At 42.2% G+C, this 19028-nt stretch overlaps 1 protein-coding gene across 1 annotated transcript in view; it reads left to right on the top strand.

The window, feature by feature from the left end:
* LOC141104963 (uncharacterized) overlaps positions 1–19028 on the top strand; it is a 108973-nt gene that overhangs the window by 63646 nt on the left and 26299 nt on the right. The window contains 1 exon segment of the mRNA XM_073594772.1: positions 152–1188. Within this exon segment, the coding sequence (XP_073450873.1) occupies positions 152–1188 (1037 nt within the window).

Raw genomic sequence — 19028 nt, forward strand, 5'->3', positions numbered from 1 at the left:
TGGGGAGATCAATGGATCCCTCTAATCCTGAGGAATCTTCTGATGGATCACACACCAAGACTATAGGATCTCACAGTACAGATACTTCAATAGATCCATCTATTCCCGAGGAATCTTCTTTAAACCATGAAGGAGTTCCCACAGAAGAGAGTTCATTGTCATGTTCAGAGTGCGGGAAATTGTTTAAAAAAAAAACGGCACTTCTTAGGCACAAGAAAATTCACATAGGTGAGCGTCCCTATTCATGTTCAGAGTGCGGGAAATGTTTCACTCAAAATAGAGACCTTCTGAATCATCACAGAATTCACACAGGTGAACGCCCTTATACATGTTCAGAGTGCGGGAAATCTTTCTTTAATAAAGGAATCCTTGCTAAACACCAGAAAATTCACACAGGCGAGCGTCCTCATTCATGTTCTGAGTGCGGGAAAAGTTTCACTCGTAATGAATACCTTTTAAATCATCAGAGAATTCACACAGGTGAACGTCCCTATTCATGTTCAGAGTGCGGGAAATCTTTCATTTATAAAGGAGACCTTGTTATACACCAGAGAATTCACACAGGAGAGCGACCTTATTCATGTTCCGAGTGCGGGAAACATTTCATTCGTAATTCAGACCTTCTAAATCATCAGAGAATTCACACAGGTGAACGTCCCTATTCATGTTCAGAGTGCGGGAAATCTTTCACTAATAAAGGAGACCTTGGTAAACACCAGAAAATTCACACAGGCAAGCGTCCTTATTCATGTTCAGAGTGCGGGAAATGTTTCAGTCGCAAAGGACACCTTCTTGGTCACCGGAGAATTCACACAGGTGAGCGACCCTTTTCATGCCTAGAGTGCGGCAAATGTTTCAGTCAGAGAACAAACCTGCTTATACACCAGAGATATCACACAGGCGAGCGTCCCTATTCGTGTTCAGAGTGCGGGAATTCTTTCGCTAATAAAGGAGACCTTGTTAAACACCAGAGAATTCACACGGGTGAACGTCCTTATTCATGCCTAGAGTGTGGAAAATGTTTCAGTCAGAGCACAAGCCTTCTTAAACACCAGAGAATTCACACCGGTGAACGTCCCTATTCATGTTCAGAGTGCGGGAAATGTTTCACTCATAAAGAAAACCTTATTATACACCAGAGAATTCACACGGATGAGTGTCCCTATTCATGTTCAGAGTGCGGGAAATGTTTCGTTCATAAAAAAAGTCTTGTTAAACACCAGAAAATTCACACAAGCTAACAACCTTTGTCATGCTCGTGATGTCTTGGGGGCAGGGCAACAATATTCTTTTTTTCGAAAAGAAAATCAAATTAATGGAGTGGCGCTAAATCTCAGTGAAATAAACATGCAAATCAATCACATAAACAATCCTGCAATCGTATATCATGGGTCACTTCTAAATAATATATAAAAATGAAGTGCACAAAAAGTGTGGGAGAAGATCCATCAAAGATTTTCTGGACTCAAACACTAGATCTTCTTCATTCAATCATTCCCAAGTCAGCTTACCTATCTCCAGTGGAGCTTCTCCTAGGTTTGGCAATCCCCGCGTGGCCTATTCATTTCCAAACCTTAGCCGCTCACATCCTTATTGCCGCACGTTTAGCAATAGCTAGGAAATGGAAATCCTAGGAAGTGGAAATCCCCACTCTCTCCATCCCTGAAAGACCTGACCATGATCCTAAACAACCATTTTTAAAATGAAATACCTTTTTTCCCAAAGCCATACAGTTATAATACAAGAGGATAAATGCCCCGTACACACGATTGGAAATTCAGCCAGCAAAAGTCCGATGAGAGCTTTTGGTCGACCGTGTGTATGCTCCATCGGACTTTTGCTGGCGGAACTACCGCCAGCAAAAGATTGAGAGCATGTTCTCCATTTTTCGGTCGGTATTCCTACACATGCTCGGAAACAATTTGACGCATGCTCGGAAGCATTGAACTTCATTTTCTTTCTGCAGAGAACTTTTGTGTAACCGTGTGTATGCAAGCCAAGCTTGAGCGGAATTCCGTCGGATAAAACATCCAAGATTTTTCCAACGGAAATTCCGCTTGTGTGTACGGGGCATTAAAAGTACCATGCTCAGAAGAGCTTACAATCTAATAGGGTAGGGCAGGTGGTACAAAAGGTTGTAACTGTGGGGAATGAGCTGATGGAAGTGGTAAAAGATTAGATGGATGAGTGATAGGCTTCCCTGAAGAGATGAGTCTTCAGGGATCGCCTGAAGGTTTGCAAGAGTAGGGGATCGCCGGACAGGTACAGGGAGCGAGTTCCACAGGATGGGAGAGGCTCTGGAGAAATCTTGGAAATGAGCATTGGAGGAGGAGACAAGGGAGTTTGAGAGTAGGAGGTCTTGGGAGGAGCGGAGAGGACAGTTTGGGTGATATTTGGAGGCAAGATCCTAGAAGCATAACTCTGGAATGATGCAACAAACCATAAGTACTATAGCACTGCCCACCATCTATATCAGTGTTGGCAACCGCTCGTAGATTTACGGGCAGCCCATAAAAACAAGGCATTTTTCTCCTGCCTGTAAAAGCCCGTAGCAGGAGCAATTTACCAGTAAAGATGTCGGCGATCGGCTCAGGTCAGAACAGTTCTGGAAATCCCTGAGAAGATCAGATCCTGAGCCGAGTGACAGGTTGGATCTGGTGGAGTCCTGCCTCTGCCACTGCACCGTGCAATGATGTCAGAGCATTTTTACATTTTTCCCGCCGCCAGCCTTTAAAAAGGCAGGAGGTGAACAGGTGGACAGAGGAGCCTCATGGTGGTGTGTAGAGAGCAGGTGTGTTTAGCACAGCCGTGGACTTGGACCAGAGCGACGGACAGAGTCGGACCCTGCCTCTGCCTGAGCCCTGGACGGTGTCGGTGAGCAAATGCAGTCCGTTGGATACGGCGGGCGGGAGTCGGGAGTGGGACTCGGCCAAGCTGGGACACTCACACAGAGAGAGACAGTCAGGCAGTCTGCATGGGACTGTACAACCCCACATACAACCACCCTAATTCACCCACCCCATAAGCATCTGACCAATCATAAGAATAAATAAAACCAGGGAACTGAAGTGTGGAAACCTATGGCCGCAGCCCCTTTATTAGGGTTTTAAAACTTAGAATTAGAATTTGAATAACCTTGAACCTCTTTAATTTTTCCACACCGTTAACACTGAACACACACAGACCAATACCACTGTTAAACTTTCACCAAATCACCTACTCATCCTTTCAGAACTCGGGCACCCAAAATCTGTACCAACCACCAGGTACCACCATAAACACTGTCCACCCGCACCTGTGGGGTGACATTACCCTGCTCAGTCTTTTAGGACTCGAGCACCAAATTACCACCAGCATAAACTGTGTCCGCCCGCACCTGGGCAACATTACCCCAATAAAGTTAGAACCACCACAAGGGGAGGGGAGATGACAGTTAGATTCCAGATTCAGACTGTTGTACCAGACCTATAAAGGAACAAACTTTGTCCCCATTGGTTGCTTGCTTTACTTTCACTCTAGGCATTTTTTTTCAGGATCAAAGCAGAGACGATCTTTTGACAATAGCGGCCTTCTGTGCCCTTTTATCAGTGACCAGGATGCGAGGTGGGGTGGGGTGGGGGGCGACGTCCCAAGACGTAAAAAATAAACCGAGAAAGCCAACAGAAGGATTCTGTACCTTTTTATTGTGCTAAATCAATTAAAGCTGCGAACCATAGCAGAACAATACAGGTTGTAGGGGGTGACGAGTCCCATGGGGACACTTGGATAGCCCGTGTCCCTAGTAGGGATGAGCTTGATGTTCGAATTGAATGTAAGTTCGGCTCGAACATCAGGTGTTCGCCCGTTTGGCGAACAGCAAATATTATGGGGCGTTTGCGGAAAATTCAAGAACGCCCTTAATGCACTGCAAGATCACAGTGCATTGCTGTATGATGATTGGCCAAAGCATGCACCTGACCTTCATGCTTTGGCCAAACACAGTGTGCTCTGCTGAGAAAGCCATAATTGGCCAAGGGCAGGGTGCCTTTGGCCAATCATGGCTCAGGGGGACTAAGTCCATGCCCCACACTATATAAGGCTGCTTGTGTGCTTAGGGTCGTTTTCCTGTTGGAAGATGAACCTTTGCCCCAGTCTGGAGTCCAGAGCACTCTGGAGCAGGTTTTCATCAAGGACGTCTCTGTACATTGCTGCTTTCATCTTTCCCTCAATCCTGACCAGTCTCCCAGTTCCTGCTGCTGAAAAAACATCCCCTCAGTATGATGCTGCCACCACCATGCTTCACTGTAGAGATGGTATTGGCCAGGTGATGAGCGGTGCCTGATTTCCTCCAGACATGACGATTGCTATTCAGACCAAAGAGTTCAATCTTTGTTTCATCAGACCAGAGAATTTTGTTTCTCGTGGTCTAAGAGTCCTTCAGGTGCCTTTTGGCAAACTCCAGACGGGCTGTCATGTGCCTTTTACTGAGGAGTGGCTTCCGTCTGGCCACTCTACCATACATGCCTGATTGGTGGAGTGCTGCAGAGATGATTGTTGTTCTGGAAGGTTCTCCTCTCTCTACAGAGAAATGCTGGAGCTCTGTCAAAGTGACCATCAGGTTCTTGGTCACCTCTCCAACTAAGGCCCTTCTCCCCCGATCACTCGATCCGCTCTATGAAGAGTCCTGGGTGTTCTAAACTTCTTCCATTTACCGATGATGGAGGCCACTGTGCTCATTGTGACCTTTAATGCCGTAGAAATTTTTCTGTACCCTTCCCCAGATCTGTGCCTTGATACATTCCTGTCTTGGAGGTCTACAGACAATTCCTTGGACTTCATGACTTGGTTTGTGCTCTGACATGCACTGTTAACTGTGAGACCTTATATAGACAGGTGTTTGTCTTTCCAAAATCATGTCCAATCAACTGAATTTACCACAGTTGGACTCCAATCAAGTTGTAGAAACATCTCAAGGATGATCAGTGGAAACAGGGTGCACTTGAGCTCAATTTTGAGTGTCATGGCAAAGGCTGTGAATAATTTTGTACATTTTTTTGTTTTTTATTTTTAATAAATTTGCAAAAATTTCAAACAAACTTCTTTCACGTTGTCATTATGGGGGATTGTTTGTAGAATTTTGAGGAAAATAATAATTTTAATCTATTTTGAAATAAGGCTGTAACATAACAAAATGTGGAAAAAGTGAAGTGCTGTGAATACTTTCCGGATGCACTGTACTTTAACCACATGCCGACCAGCCGCCACAGTTGTACTGCGGCAGAATGGCACAGCTGGGCGAAACAAGGTTATGTAACGTCGCTTCACCCTGTGCCCTGTGGCCACTAGGGGGAGCACGTGTCCCACGCTCGCCCCCCCCCCCCCGAGCCGATACAAGTGCTCAGCGGTCTTGATCAGCGCCGGGCTCCCGCGATCGCTCGGGGCACACCGAGAACCGGGATCTGTGTGTGTAAACACACAGTTTCCGGATCTCTTATGGGAGAACAGACAGTTCGCCTGTTCATACAGAGTATGAACAGGCGATCTGTTATCTTCCCTGCACAGTCCCCTCCCCCTTCAATTAGAACAAAAACTAGGACACACTTAACCCCTTCACTGCCGCCTATTGGTTAACCCCTTCACTGCCAGTGACATTTTTACAGTAATCAAAGTAATCAATGCATTTTTATCGCTGTACTGATCGCTGTATTAATGCCAATGGTCCCAAAAATGTGTCAAAATTGTCCGACGTGTCCGCCATAATGTCGCAGTCACGATAAAAATCGCAGATCGCCGCCATTACTAGTAAAAAAAAAAAAATTATAATAAAAAGGCTATAAATCTATCCCCTATTTTGTAGACGCTATAACTTTTGCACAAACCAATCAATACATGCTTATTGCGATTTTTTTTCTTACCAAAAATATGTAGAAGAATATGTATCGGCCTAAACTGGGGAAAAAAATGTTTTTTTTTTATATATTTTTGGGGGATATTTATTATAGCAAAAAGTAAAAAATAATGCGTTTTTTTCAAAATTTACGCTTTTTTTTGTTTATAGAGTAAAAAATAAAAACCGCAAAGGTGATCAAATACCACCAAAAGAATTTTGGTGGTATTTGTGGCAAAAAAAAGGACGTCAATTTTGTTTGGGTGAAACGTCGCATGACTGCGCAATTGTCAGTTAAAGCGTGGACAGGCGGGGGAGAGAATGGAGGGTTCGGGTGGCCACGTCGCTGGATTGTGGGACAGGTGAGTGTCTTTTTGTGCACACTCGTGGAATGGCAACAAACTACGGTACCTAAAAATCTCCATAGGCACCGCTTTAAAAAAAATGAATGGATACCAAGTAAGATTTACAGAGGAGGTCTAGTGCTAGAATTATTTCTCTTGCTCTGACAATCGCGGCGATACCTCACATGTGTGACTTGAACACCGTTTACATTTGCGGGCTTGACTTGCGTATGCGTTTTCTTTGCTGCGCGAGCTCGCGGGGATGGGAGCGCTTTAAAAAAAAAATTTCTTCTATTTATTTTATTTATTTCTTTTTTTTACATTGTGTTTTAAAAAAAAATGTTTGATCACTTTTATTGCTGTCAAAAGGAATGTGAACATCCCTTGTGACAGTAATAGGTGGTGACAGGTCCACTTTATGGAGGGATCGGGGGGGTCTAAAAGACCCCAAATCCCTCCTTTGCATTTCAAAGTATTCAGATCGCCAAAAACGGTGATTCTGAATACTGTCATTTTTTTTTTAAACTGGCGCCATTGGCAGCCGAGTAAACCAGAAGTGACGTCATGATGTCGCTTACGTGTTTACATACAGACTGAAACAAAGCCGACGCTTCGTTCCAGTCTGTCTCTAGCCGTCGGAAGTAGTGGCTCGCGGATCGGGTCTCCCGGTGGGACGGGAGGCCCGGTAAGAGCGGCATAAGGCGGCGGGAGGGGGGATGTCCCCTCCCGCTCCTCCGGGATAACAAACGAGCGGCTTTTAGTCACATCGGTTGTTATCCCTGGAAAGCCGACCGCCCGCTCTAACAACGGTACCGAGATGATGCCTGCAGCTTTTTCTCGGTCGCATACATCGATGCCGCATCGGGGACACCCGAATCGCAATGCATCGATGCAGCGATTAATTTCGGCAACCCTAGTGACAGGTACTCTTTATGAAGGGATCGGGGGTCTAAAAAACCCAAATCCCTCCATTTGCATTTAAAAGTATTCAAAATGTCAGAATTAGCGTTTGTGAACACTATCGTTTTTTTTAAAAAAAGGCGCCATTGGCAGCTGAGTAAACCGGAAGTGATGTCGCTTCCGGGTTACTACATCAGAGACCCGATTGAAGCTGAATCTGGCTTTGTTTGGATCTTGGGCCACCAGCTGGTCACTCGGGTCTCCCGGTGGAATGGGAGACCTGGGCAGAGCGGCGGAGGGACGTCTCCTCCCGCTGCCTCCGACCGCCTGCTCTAAAAAAAATGGTATGACCACTTCCTCAAAACAACATACAGGTAAGTCGATTTGCAGGAAGTAGTTAAACTGATTACTATTGTTTTTATTTTTATTTGTGTCAATATATTTTTTTATTTTTGATTGCCTGTTCACTTCCACGCTTTTTTTGCACTTTATTTTTATTTTTATTTAGAAGTGACACAAGATATAGATATAAAGAATGCAACAAGAAATCTAAGGGTGCAATAAGGACGGCTAAGACAGAACACAAAGGACACATAGCGGAGGAGAGCAAAAAAAATCCCAACAAATTCTTTAAGTGTGTAAACAGTAAAAAAGGGAGGACAGACCATATTGGCCCCATAAAAAATGAGGAAGGACATCTGGTTACAAAGGATGGGGAGATGGGGAAGGTATTGAATTTATTCTTCTCCTCAGTCTTCACAAGGGAATTGGGGGGCTTCAGTAACCAAAACTGCAGTGTTTATCCTTGTGACACATCACAGGAAGCACCTCCATGGTTAACAGAGGACAGAATTAAAATTAGACTTGAGAAACCTAACATTAATAAATCACCGGGACCAGATGGCTTGCACTGGAGTGTACTTAGGGAACTGAGTCAAGTAATCGCCAGACCATTGTTCCTAATTTTTACAGTCTACTGACTGGAATGGTACCAGCTGATTGGAGAAAAGCCAGTGTAGCACCAATATTTAAAAAGGGCCCAAAATACATCCCTGGGAATTACAGACCAGTTAGCCTAACATCAATAGTATGTAAACTCTTGGAGGGGATGATAAGGGACCATATACAAGATTTTAGTAATGAGAACAGTATCATTAGCAGTAATCAGCATTGATTCATGAAGAATCGTTCTTGCCAAACCAATCTATTAACCTTCTATGAGGAGCTGAGTTGCCATCTAGATAAAGGAAGGCCCGTAGACGTGGTGTATCTGGATTTTGCAAAAGCATTTGACACAGTTCCCCATAAACGTTTACTGTACAAGATAAGGTCCGTTGGCATGGACCATAGGGTGAGTACATGGATTGAAAACTGGCTACAAGGGCGAGTTTAGAGGGTGGTGATACATGGGGAGTACTCGGAATGGTCAGAGGTGGGTAGTGGGGTCCCCCAGGGTTCTTTACTGGGACCAATCCTATTTAATTTGTTCATAAACGACTGGGAGGATGGGGTAAACATTTCAATCTCTGTATTTGCAGATGATACTAAGCTAAGCAGAGCAATAACTTCTCCGCAGGATGTGGAAATCTTGCAAAAAGATCTGAACAAATTAATGGGGTGGGCAACAACATGGCAAATGAGGTTCAATGTAGAAAAATTTAAAATAATGCATTTGGGTGGCAAATATGAATGCAATCTATACACTGGGGGCAGAACCTCTGGGGGAATCTAGGATGGAAAAGGACCTGGGGGACCTAGTAGATGATAGGCTCAGCAATGGCATGCAATGCCAAGCTGCTGCTAACAAAGCAAACAGAATATTGGCATGCATTAAAAAGGGGATCAACTCCATAGATAAAACGATAATTCTCCCACTCTACAAGACTCTGGTCCGGCCGCACCTGGAATATGCTGTCCAGTTCTGGGCACCAGTCCTCAGGAAGGATGTACTGGAAATGGAGCGAGTACAAAGAAGGGCAACAAAGCTAATAAAGGGTCTGGAGGATATTAGTTACGAGGAAAGGTTAAGAGCACTGAACTTATTCATCAATACATGGACAACACTTCTTATTGGTTCCTGTACATTATCGCTCTTTTGATGTCTCACAGAAGAAGTCGGCTTTTCATTGGTCCATCCAATAGTTATTACATTTTATAGTTTGTTCTTCAGTTATATAAGATTTGATGTAGATTCTAGCTTTGTTTTTGTTTGTTAATCACTAATTCTGATTTTCTATAATAAACAAGAATGCTCCGCACTTTCCAATAGCCTGTTCTCAGATTTTTGTAATCACTATGGAGAATTTCATTATTGAAGACAGATAGAGATTTCTTTTGGTTGTGTTTTTTCTTTTTACCATGTTTATTCTGTACAGGAAAAAATAATGTTTCTTTTAGTTTCTGTTATAAAACTTTGAAAATAAATCATCTTTTTTCAAAATGTATTCTGCTACATTTCTTTTACTAAAAAAAAAAAAAAAAAAAAAAAAAAAAAAAAAAAAACAAATGCCCCCCAAATTACTTCTTTTTGGAAAGTAGACAGGTCAAGGTATGTAGTAAGAGATAGGGCAAGTTTTTTGAAGTTGTAATATTTTTTGTCACAATTTTTTGGGAAAATTAAAAAACGAAAAAAAAAATTACAATTTGTTTTGTTTACACACTGTCACCGGTGCAGTACAGCGTCATCATATAACTTTTGTGGTGGTGATCAGGGACACTAGCTGGTGACAGTGTGTAAAAAATAAAATAAAAATAAAACAATTATAATTTATTTTGTTAAATTAAAAAAAAAAAATCCTTATTTATTCAATTTTCTTTTTTTTTAACATTTTTTAAAAATATATTGTAACCAGAGCAATACAGTGTTACCATAATAACACTGTACTACTGTGGGGAAGTGATCACGATTTTTTTGTCTTTTTTACACATTATGATTGCTTATACCAATTCATTTCATTATTAGCTGTGATGGGCCAAAGCTAATCACATGGCACAGATGGGCCATGATTGACCCTGTCGGTACAATGTGATCGCCGTGACCAATCACAGCTAGCAACACAATTGTATACAATGGATGGCTTATAAGGAAGCCATCCATTGTTTACAATTGACATGCTGCTGTAATTGGTCACAGCGATCACATGATACTGGCAGGGGGCCGCTATAGTGATCAGTCATCTGACACATCCAGTAACAGATCGTGCCACTGCATGGCCCCTTTTAAGAGAACGTCACAAGACAACCACTCCGAAGGACGTAAGGCCTGCTCAGCCATCAATCGAAAATTTGATGTAAAAATAAACACTGCTTCATTGTAGGGTATGGTAGCCAAATATAATAGAAGAAAAGTAGAGAACTCACAAAATGAGATCATATATTCAAATAGAGAATAAAAAAAAACATTCAGTATTATACTCCGACAGGTCTTTATACGGGGTACCCGGTCCAAAGACACCACCAAAATTACCCTCCCAACACAAGATATAAAAGTTGGCAGGAGATAAAAACAAAAGGATAAAAACAATTCCAATGGGTAATGTAGAAATATAAATCTACATAGAGAGTAGCCCAGATGCAAATTCATGTGGTGTCCACCAGTTAACAACTCCACCAAGAATGACGGGCCCCAAATTAATAATAACTACTTTGTAAAGATAGTAAGGATTAGTATTAGCAAGTATTTAGTAAGGATAATGCCGCGTACACACGGTTGGAATTTCCAACAACAAGTGTTCGATGTGAGCTTGTTGTCGGAAATTCGGACTGAGCTGGATCTCAAATTTTCCGACAACAAAATCCGCTGTCGTAAATTCCAAGCGTGTGTAGACAATTCCAACGCACAAAATTCCACGCAGGTTCAGAATCAAGCAGAAGAGCCGCACTGGCTATTGAACTTCATTTTTCTCGGCTCGTCGTATGTGTTGTACGTCACCGGGTTCTTGGCGTTCGGAGTTTCCGACATAATTTGTGTGACTGTGTATATGCAAGACAAGTTTGAGCCAACATCCGTTGGAAAAAAATCCAGGATTTTGTTGTCGGAATGTCCGATCGTGTGTATGCGGCATAAGGATACTTTAGTGAGGACAAAAAAAAAATACACCCAGCATCCTTCCAAATTTCTGTTTATTCAGCACAATTGAGTTTCTTTTTTATGAACATGATTACATAGGTATCACGTAATTATTACACTTGTAAGCAGTAGATAGATGGGCTGGTTTCTTATCAGGGTCTAAGGAATGTGAGTATGTGGCAAAGGAGTTAGTATAATCCCAATTATGTTGGCTGTTCATCTGCTCCCATCCAACAGTAGCATTGTGACATCAGGGTTAAGACTCCTACCTATGCGTTTCATTCAATAGGAAGTCTGCAGGGGACATAGCATTCTCGGTGGCAAATAGTCCACACTTCCAAAACTAAACCACAGTGGAGAGGCCCGGCCGAAAGAGGGTGGATATCTTTGGGGAATCAAATATCATGCTGCAGTTACATGTAACACCTCTGTATGTCATACTTGGGTACAAATGTAAGGACCGGTACCATTGAGCTAATGAGAAAATTCTATTCTACAGCTCGAAATACGTAACGCTGGATAAACCACAGGACTTTTAGGGTACCATGCATGAAAAGTGCAAAGGCAAAAACAGACTCACAAATAGAGTCGCTGCTCAGCATCCAACAGTAGTAGCATGACATCAGCACTAAGACTCCCCCTATGCGTTTCGTCCAATAAGATGTCTGCAGGGAGATAGCATCCTTTTTTTAAAAAGGTGTTTATTTAGAATTTTGTGTAAACATACAAAATGAACTTATACGAAAAGATAAGAATTTACATAACTTGCATATAACAGACAGAAGTACTGCATCCAAGAGGGGTGAGGATATTACAGATCCTGAAGACTACTTACAACCGTAGTATATAAATGGGCAATAGTACCAAATGTCGAGAAGAAATAAGTACATGAACCCAGAACACGCTCATACACTCAGACACACCAGCGCCACAATCCCCATATACTGTATATGCACAGTAAATAATCAAACAATAATCAACCAAAATGATTAAGAGATATCCAACCATTGCTGCCATACTTTGGTAAACTTCTTAGGACATGCCCAACCCTTATAGATCAGTTTAAATTTAGGTAGATCAGCATTAACTAAACTAAAATACTGTTGGATGGAAGGTAAAACAGCATCTTTCCAGTGTAAAAAAATCAGTTTACGCGCATAAAACAAAAGCATGCGAAGCACAATGCGGGCATGAGTCCGAGGAACAAAGTCATTCAAAAAACCTAAAAGTCCAGCCTGGACTGCGAGGCACTGGAAAATGAATGGTGTTCTCAAAGAAAAGAAAGAAATCCCGCCAAAAATCAGGCAATATGGGACAAACCCTAAACGTGGAAAAGGTCCACCACCCCCCAAGTCCACAACGGAGACAGCAGGGGACAGCAGCTCCAAACCCCATGCAAGCCAATCTGGCCGCAATGTATTGAAGATTACGGATAAACATAAATTGAATAAGCCTGTCAGCCATACTAACCACATCTTGAAAAGAACCTCAGTGGCCTCTTCCCAACCCTCCTCAGAAAGCCCAGGCACCAACACAAGCCATTTATGATGGGAATTCTGAAAGTTGTTGGATCCAGCCACCTGCAGATGGCTGTAAAAAGTAGTCACCAACTTGGAAAGGGGTTGACCCCAGCCACCTGAAGGCGGCCATAAAAAGTAGTCACCAACTAAGCCTGTCAGCTGTACTAATGACATTTTGAAGACAAACCTCAGTGGCTCTTCCCAACACTCCTCAGAAAGCCCATGCACCAACACCAGCCATTTGTGATGGGAATTCTGAAAGGGGTTGGTCCCAGCCACCTGAAGGCGGCTGTAAAAAAAGTAGTCACCAACTTAGAGAGTTCTGAAAAGGATAGCAACTCTTTCAGTGGAGATTCCATGAGCTCTAGAGTCCCAAACTACTTCAGAATGGCAAGATGGAACAAAAGATCATTACAAGAGAACTTATTGTCTGCACTATGATGACTCTTCAAGTTCTCGAAAGAAACAAAAAGGTTAATTGTAAAAACATGAGAGACATTAGTGACACCAAGGCGACTCCACCAGGTCACGTCGGGTTGACCACAGAGCTCAGAAAGGTTTCCCCTTTCTCACCAAACCATTAAACACTTCCACAGGAGAGTAACAAGAGCATTGGGAACCTACAGACATGTGTAATTCGTCTTTTAATGAAGAAGGCAGACAGAAAAGCAGTGGAGGGGCTTTGGGAAGTAGAGTGAAACCAGGCATAGACAAAAGAAAGCTGAGATGCAATAAAGTAATTTTGAACTTCAGGGCAGGCTAGACCTCCATCCGATTTAGGGTCCTGTAAGGAGGACCTGGCTATACGTGGTTGAGCCCCATTCCAGAGGAAGGAGGACAAGTTAGACTCAATATGTTGAAAAACTTTTTTAGGCAAGGAAACAGGGGCTGCTCTGAAAAATAGAAGAATTTTGGCAAAAATATAATTTTAAAGAAGTTAAGATGACCAATCAAATTAAAGCGGATGTGCACTCGCAATTTGTTTTTTTTTTTACACTTAAAAATTCCCATCTTTCAAATGTCACATTCACTTTTTGCGTTCTTTTGCTCCCTAGATGTCCGTTTTTCTTTCAAATCGTAACTTATATAAAATGTTTACTGCTGTTTTCATCTTGCTTGTGGGCATTTGAAGCCCACAAGCAATCACTTCCTGGTTCCAGTATTGTAGATGTACCAGCATTCCTTGCTGGTTCCCGCGCATGCTCAGTTGTAACGGCGCGGAGCGGTGTAAACATCTTGGTTGCCATCACAACGGGTGGCGTCTTAGGAAGTTCCCACGAGATTTTGCGGCGGCCCTCCGCACTGTCTCCTGGGAGCAATGAAACGAGATCCCAGGAGACAGTGCGGCGAGGATAGGAAATGACGATAATACCGGCAAAATCCCCACCCACAGCCGCAGAGACATTATGCAGCGAAAACAGACCGGGCCACATATATACAGTTACAAGAAAAAAAAAGGCCATCGAGCACTCTATGCTCTATTTAAAAACTACTAAGCTAAAGTTGAAAAATTGTGTGAAGATCCGCCTTAAGTGGCAAAGAGGACCAAGTATGAAGCTTGGCTACCATTTGCGCAACTATAGGGGTAATACTAAGGGCCTCAAATAAATTATGGATTTGGATACCCAAGTAATGGAAGGAATGAGCTATCTGTAAATTGGATCGATTTAGGTAGCCATATGACAAAAAAGGGCCAATGGGAAAGGCCAGAGACTTGTCCCAACCAACCCGCAGTCCAGAAACCTCCCCATACCCCTCCACCACCCACATCAGATTATCAACTGAAGCTTCAGTACCATCTAAATACAGCAACGCATAGAGAGAATTTTTTTCTTCCAGCAAACCAGATCAGATGCCCACCTCCTCTGACGCACAGCCAGGGCTAATGGATCAATCACAAGTGCAAACAGAAGCAGAGAAAGGAGGGACCCCTGCCTTGTACCCTGAAAGCTGTGAAGTAAATATGCCAAGCAAACCAGAAGAAAAAGTTGAAGTGAACCTGTGCAGGAGTCAGAACAAGAGGTGCAACTCACAATGCCTAAAGCAAGTTCCCTACCAGATTCTGATGAATTGCCTGAAATTAGAAGATCCATAAATTCAAAGCCAGACTAATTGTGTTACTCCCAGAAATTTGGTGAAGATTATGATGAAACATTTGCTCCCGTCGTAAAACACTCCACCATCAGAGTGCTTCTTAGCATTGCAGTCGGGAAGGGCAAACAAGTGAAATACCTAGACGTTAAAATTGCTTTCCTATTTGGAGACATTAAGAAAGATCTCTACATGGAGCAACCACCAGGGTTTGAGCAAGGAGACAGCCTTGTATGTAAAACTTTAGAAGAGCATCTATGGTCTTAAACAATCTGTAAGGATGTGGAATGAGAAAGTGGATGAAGTGCCTACCAAAGAGGAATTCTCAAGAAGTAAAGCAGACGCCTGTCATTTTGAAATCAAAGAACTTGGGAACATTAGCTACTATATGGGAATCCAAATAGAGAGAGAAGAAGATGGAAGTTATCTTCTCAATCAATCTCAGAAAATCTCAGAAATCTTGGAACAATTCCACATGCAAGATACAAAGGAAGTGAAAACCCCTATGGAACCAGGCTATCAAAAAGAGCAATGAAGCAGAAAACCTGCTATCCAACAATGACATGTATCGCAAAGCAATCAATAAGCTGCTATAGGTTGCCACTGTGACAAGACCAGACATAACCACAGCAGTGGGCATACTATGCAGGAAAGTCTCAGCTCTATGTCAGCATGACTGGAACGCAATGAAGAGAGTGATGCAGTACCTCAAAGAACAATTCAGATGAAGTTACAGCTACCAAAAATATCAAATCCAAAACTGGTCAGATATGTGGATGGGGACTGCACAGACCGCAAATCCACAAGTGGATTCATCTTCCAGTATAGGGAAGGAACCATAAGTTGGTCTAGTCGAAAGCAAGTAACTGTCTCTCTATCTTCAACTGAAGCAGAATACATTGCAGCAGCATACACATGTCAAGAAGCGATATGGATAAGTCAACTTTTTGTGGACATTGGGATAGACGTGTCAAAATCAATTCACATTTTTTAAGACAACCAGGGATGTATAAGGCTTATGCAATCAGAAAGGGTCAATCCCAAGACCAAACACATCGACGTCAAGTATGTCCTACTGAGGGATAATCAAGAGCAAGGTGTTATTGACAATATTGCCCTTCAGAGGAGAAGACTGCTGATGCACTCACCAAGCCTTTATTGAAGGAACGTCATAGTTATATGCAGAAGAAGCTTAATATAATTTGACAAAGCACATGCTGTTGAGAAGGGGTGTTGGATAAACAACAGCATGTAATGTAAAGTACTGTGTTTTAGGGATGAGCTCGATGTTTGCGGCAAATTTAAGTACTGTGGAACGTCCAATAATGCACTTTGAGATCGCAGTGCATTGATGTCTGATCTGCATGCTTTGGCCAATCACAGCGCGCTCTCCTGCAAGAGCCAGGGTGCCTTTGGCCAATCATGGCTCAGGGGGACCACACAAGTCCACGCCCCACACTATATAAGGCTGCTTACATAGCGTCCATGTATAGTGTGTGAATGTGGACGGAGATAGATTGAGCTACATTAGGCAGGCAGGTTAGTTAGTGGCAGTGTATTTAATATATATATATATATATATATATATATATATATATATATATATACTCTGCATTTAGTGTAGACTAGATATTCAGTGTAGACTCTGTATTCAGTGAACTCAGTGTACTATATATAACATATGTATTGAAGTAGTTAAGGGGAACTCCGTGACAAAATTAAAAAAAATAAATTGCGTAGGGGCCCCCCAAAATCCATATCAGGCCCTTCAGGTCTGGTATGGATTTTAACCACTTGAGCCCCGGACCATTATGCTGCCTAAGGACCAGAGGTCTTTTTCCAATTTGGCACTGCGTCGCTTTAACTGCTAATTGCGCGGTCATGCAATGCTGTACCCAAACGAAATTTGCGTCCTTTTCTTCCCACAAATAGAGCTTTCTTTTGATGGTATTTGATCACCTCTGCGGTTTTTATTTTTTGCGCTATAAACGGAAAAAGACCGAAAATTTTGAAAAAAAATGATATTTTCTACTTTTTGTTATAAAAAAAATCCAATAAACTAAATTTTAGTCATACATTTAGGCCAAAATGTATTCGGCCACATGTCTTTGGTAAAAAAAATGTCAATAAGCGTATATTTATTGGTTTACGCAAAAGTTATAGCGTCTACAAACTAGGGTACATTTTCTGTAATTTACACAGCTTTTAGTTTATGACTGCCTATGTCATTTCTTGAGGTGCTAAAATGGCAGGGCAGTACAAAACCCCCCCAAGTGACCCCATTTTGGAAAGTAGACACCCCAAGGAAATTGCTGAGAGGCATGTTGAACCCATTGAATATTTATTTTTTTTGTCCCAAGTGATTGAATAATGACAAAAAAAAAAAAAATATTTACAAAAAGTTGTCACTAAATGATATATTGCTCACACAGGCCATGGGCCTATGTGGAATTGCACCCCAAAATACATTCAGCTGCTTCTCCTGAGTATGGAGATACCACATGTGTGGGACTTTTTGGGAGCCTAGCCGCGTACGGGGCCCCGAAAACCAATCACCACCTTCAGGATTTCTAAGGGTGTAAATTTTTGATTTTACTCCTCACTACCTATCACAGTTTCGGAGGCCATGGAATGCCCAGGTGGCACAAAACCCCCCAAAATGACCCCATTTTGGAAAGTAGACACCCCAAGCTATTTGCTGAGAGGCATATTGAGTCCATGGAATATTTTATATTTTGACACAAGTTGTGGGAAAGTGACACTTTTTTTTTTTTTTTTTTGCATAAAGTTGTCACTAAATGATATATTGCTCACACAGACCATGGGCATATGTGGAATTGCACCCCAAAATACATTTAGCTGCTTCTCCTGAGTATGGGGATACCACATGTGTGGGACTTTTTGGGAGCCTAGCCGCGTACGGGACCCCGAAAACCAATCACCGCCTTCAGGATTTCTAAGGGTGAAAATTTTTGATTTCACTCTTCACTGCCTATCACAGTTTCGGAGGCCATGGAATGCCCAGGTGGCACAAAACCCCCCCAAATGACCCCATTTTGGAAAGTAGACACCCCAAGCTATTTGCTGAGAGGCATGGTGAGTATTTTGCAGCTCTCATTTGTTTTTGAAAATGAAGAAAGACAAGAAAAAACATTTTTTTTTTTCTTTTTTCAATTTTCAAAACTTTGTGACAAAAAGTGAGGTCTGCAAAATACTCACTATACCTCTCAGCAAATAGCTTGGGGTGTCTACTTTCCAAAATGGGGTCATTTGGGGGGGGTTTGTGCCACCTGGGCTTTCCATGGCCTCCGAAACTGTGATAGGCAGTGAAGAGTGAAATCAAAAATTCACGCCCTTAGAAAGCCTGAAGGCGGTGCTTGGTTTTCGGGGTCCCGTACAAGGCTAGGCTCCCAAAAAGTCTCACACATGTGGTATCCCCGTACTCAGGAGAAGCAGCAAAATGTATTTTGGGGTGTAATTTCACATATTTCCATGGCATGTTTGAGCAATATAACATTTAGTGACAACTTTGTGCAAAAAAAAAAAAAAAAAAAAAAAAAATGTGTCTCTTTCCCGCAACTTGTGTCGCAATATAAAATATTCCATGGACTCGACATGCCTCTCAGCAAATAGCTTGGGGTGTCTACTTTCCAAAATGGGGTCATTTGGGGGGGTTTTGAACTGTCCTGGCATTTTATGCACAACATTTAGAAGCTTATGTCACACATCACCCACTCTTCTTGAAGACAAAGCCCTTTCTGACACTTATTGTTTACATGAAAAAGTTTTTTTTTTTTTTGCAAAAAAATTACTTTGAACCCCCAAACATTATATATTTTTTTAAAGCAAATGCCCTACAGATTAAAATGGTGGGTGTTTCATTTTTTTTTTTCACACAGTATTTGCGCAGCGATTTTTCAAACGCATTTTTTGGGGAAAAAACACACTTTTTTAAATTTTAATGCACTAAAACACACTATATTGCCCAAATGTTTGATGAAATAAAAAAGATGATCTTAGGCCGAGTACATGGATACCAAACATGACATGCTTTAAAATTGCGCACAAACGTGCAGTGGCAACAAAATAAATACATTTTTAAAAGCCTTTAAAAGCCTTTACAGGTTACCACTTTAGATCTACAGAGGAGGTCTACTGCAAAAATTACTGCCCTCGATCTGACCTTCGCGGTGATACCTCACATGCATGGTGCAATTGCTGTTTACGTTTGACGACAG

This window comes from Aquarana catesbeiana, linkage group LG08, assembly GCF_042186555.1.
Source record: "Aquarana catesbeiana isolate 2022-GZ linkage group LG08, ASM4218655v1, whole genome shotgun sequence".
NCBI classification, from domain to species: Eukaryota; Metazoa; Chordata; class Amphibia; order Anura; family Ranidae; genus Aquarana; species Aquarana catesbeiana.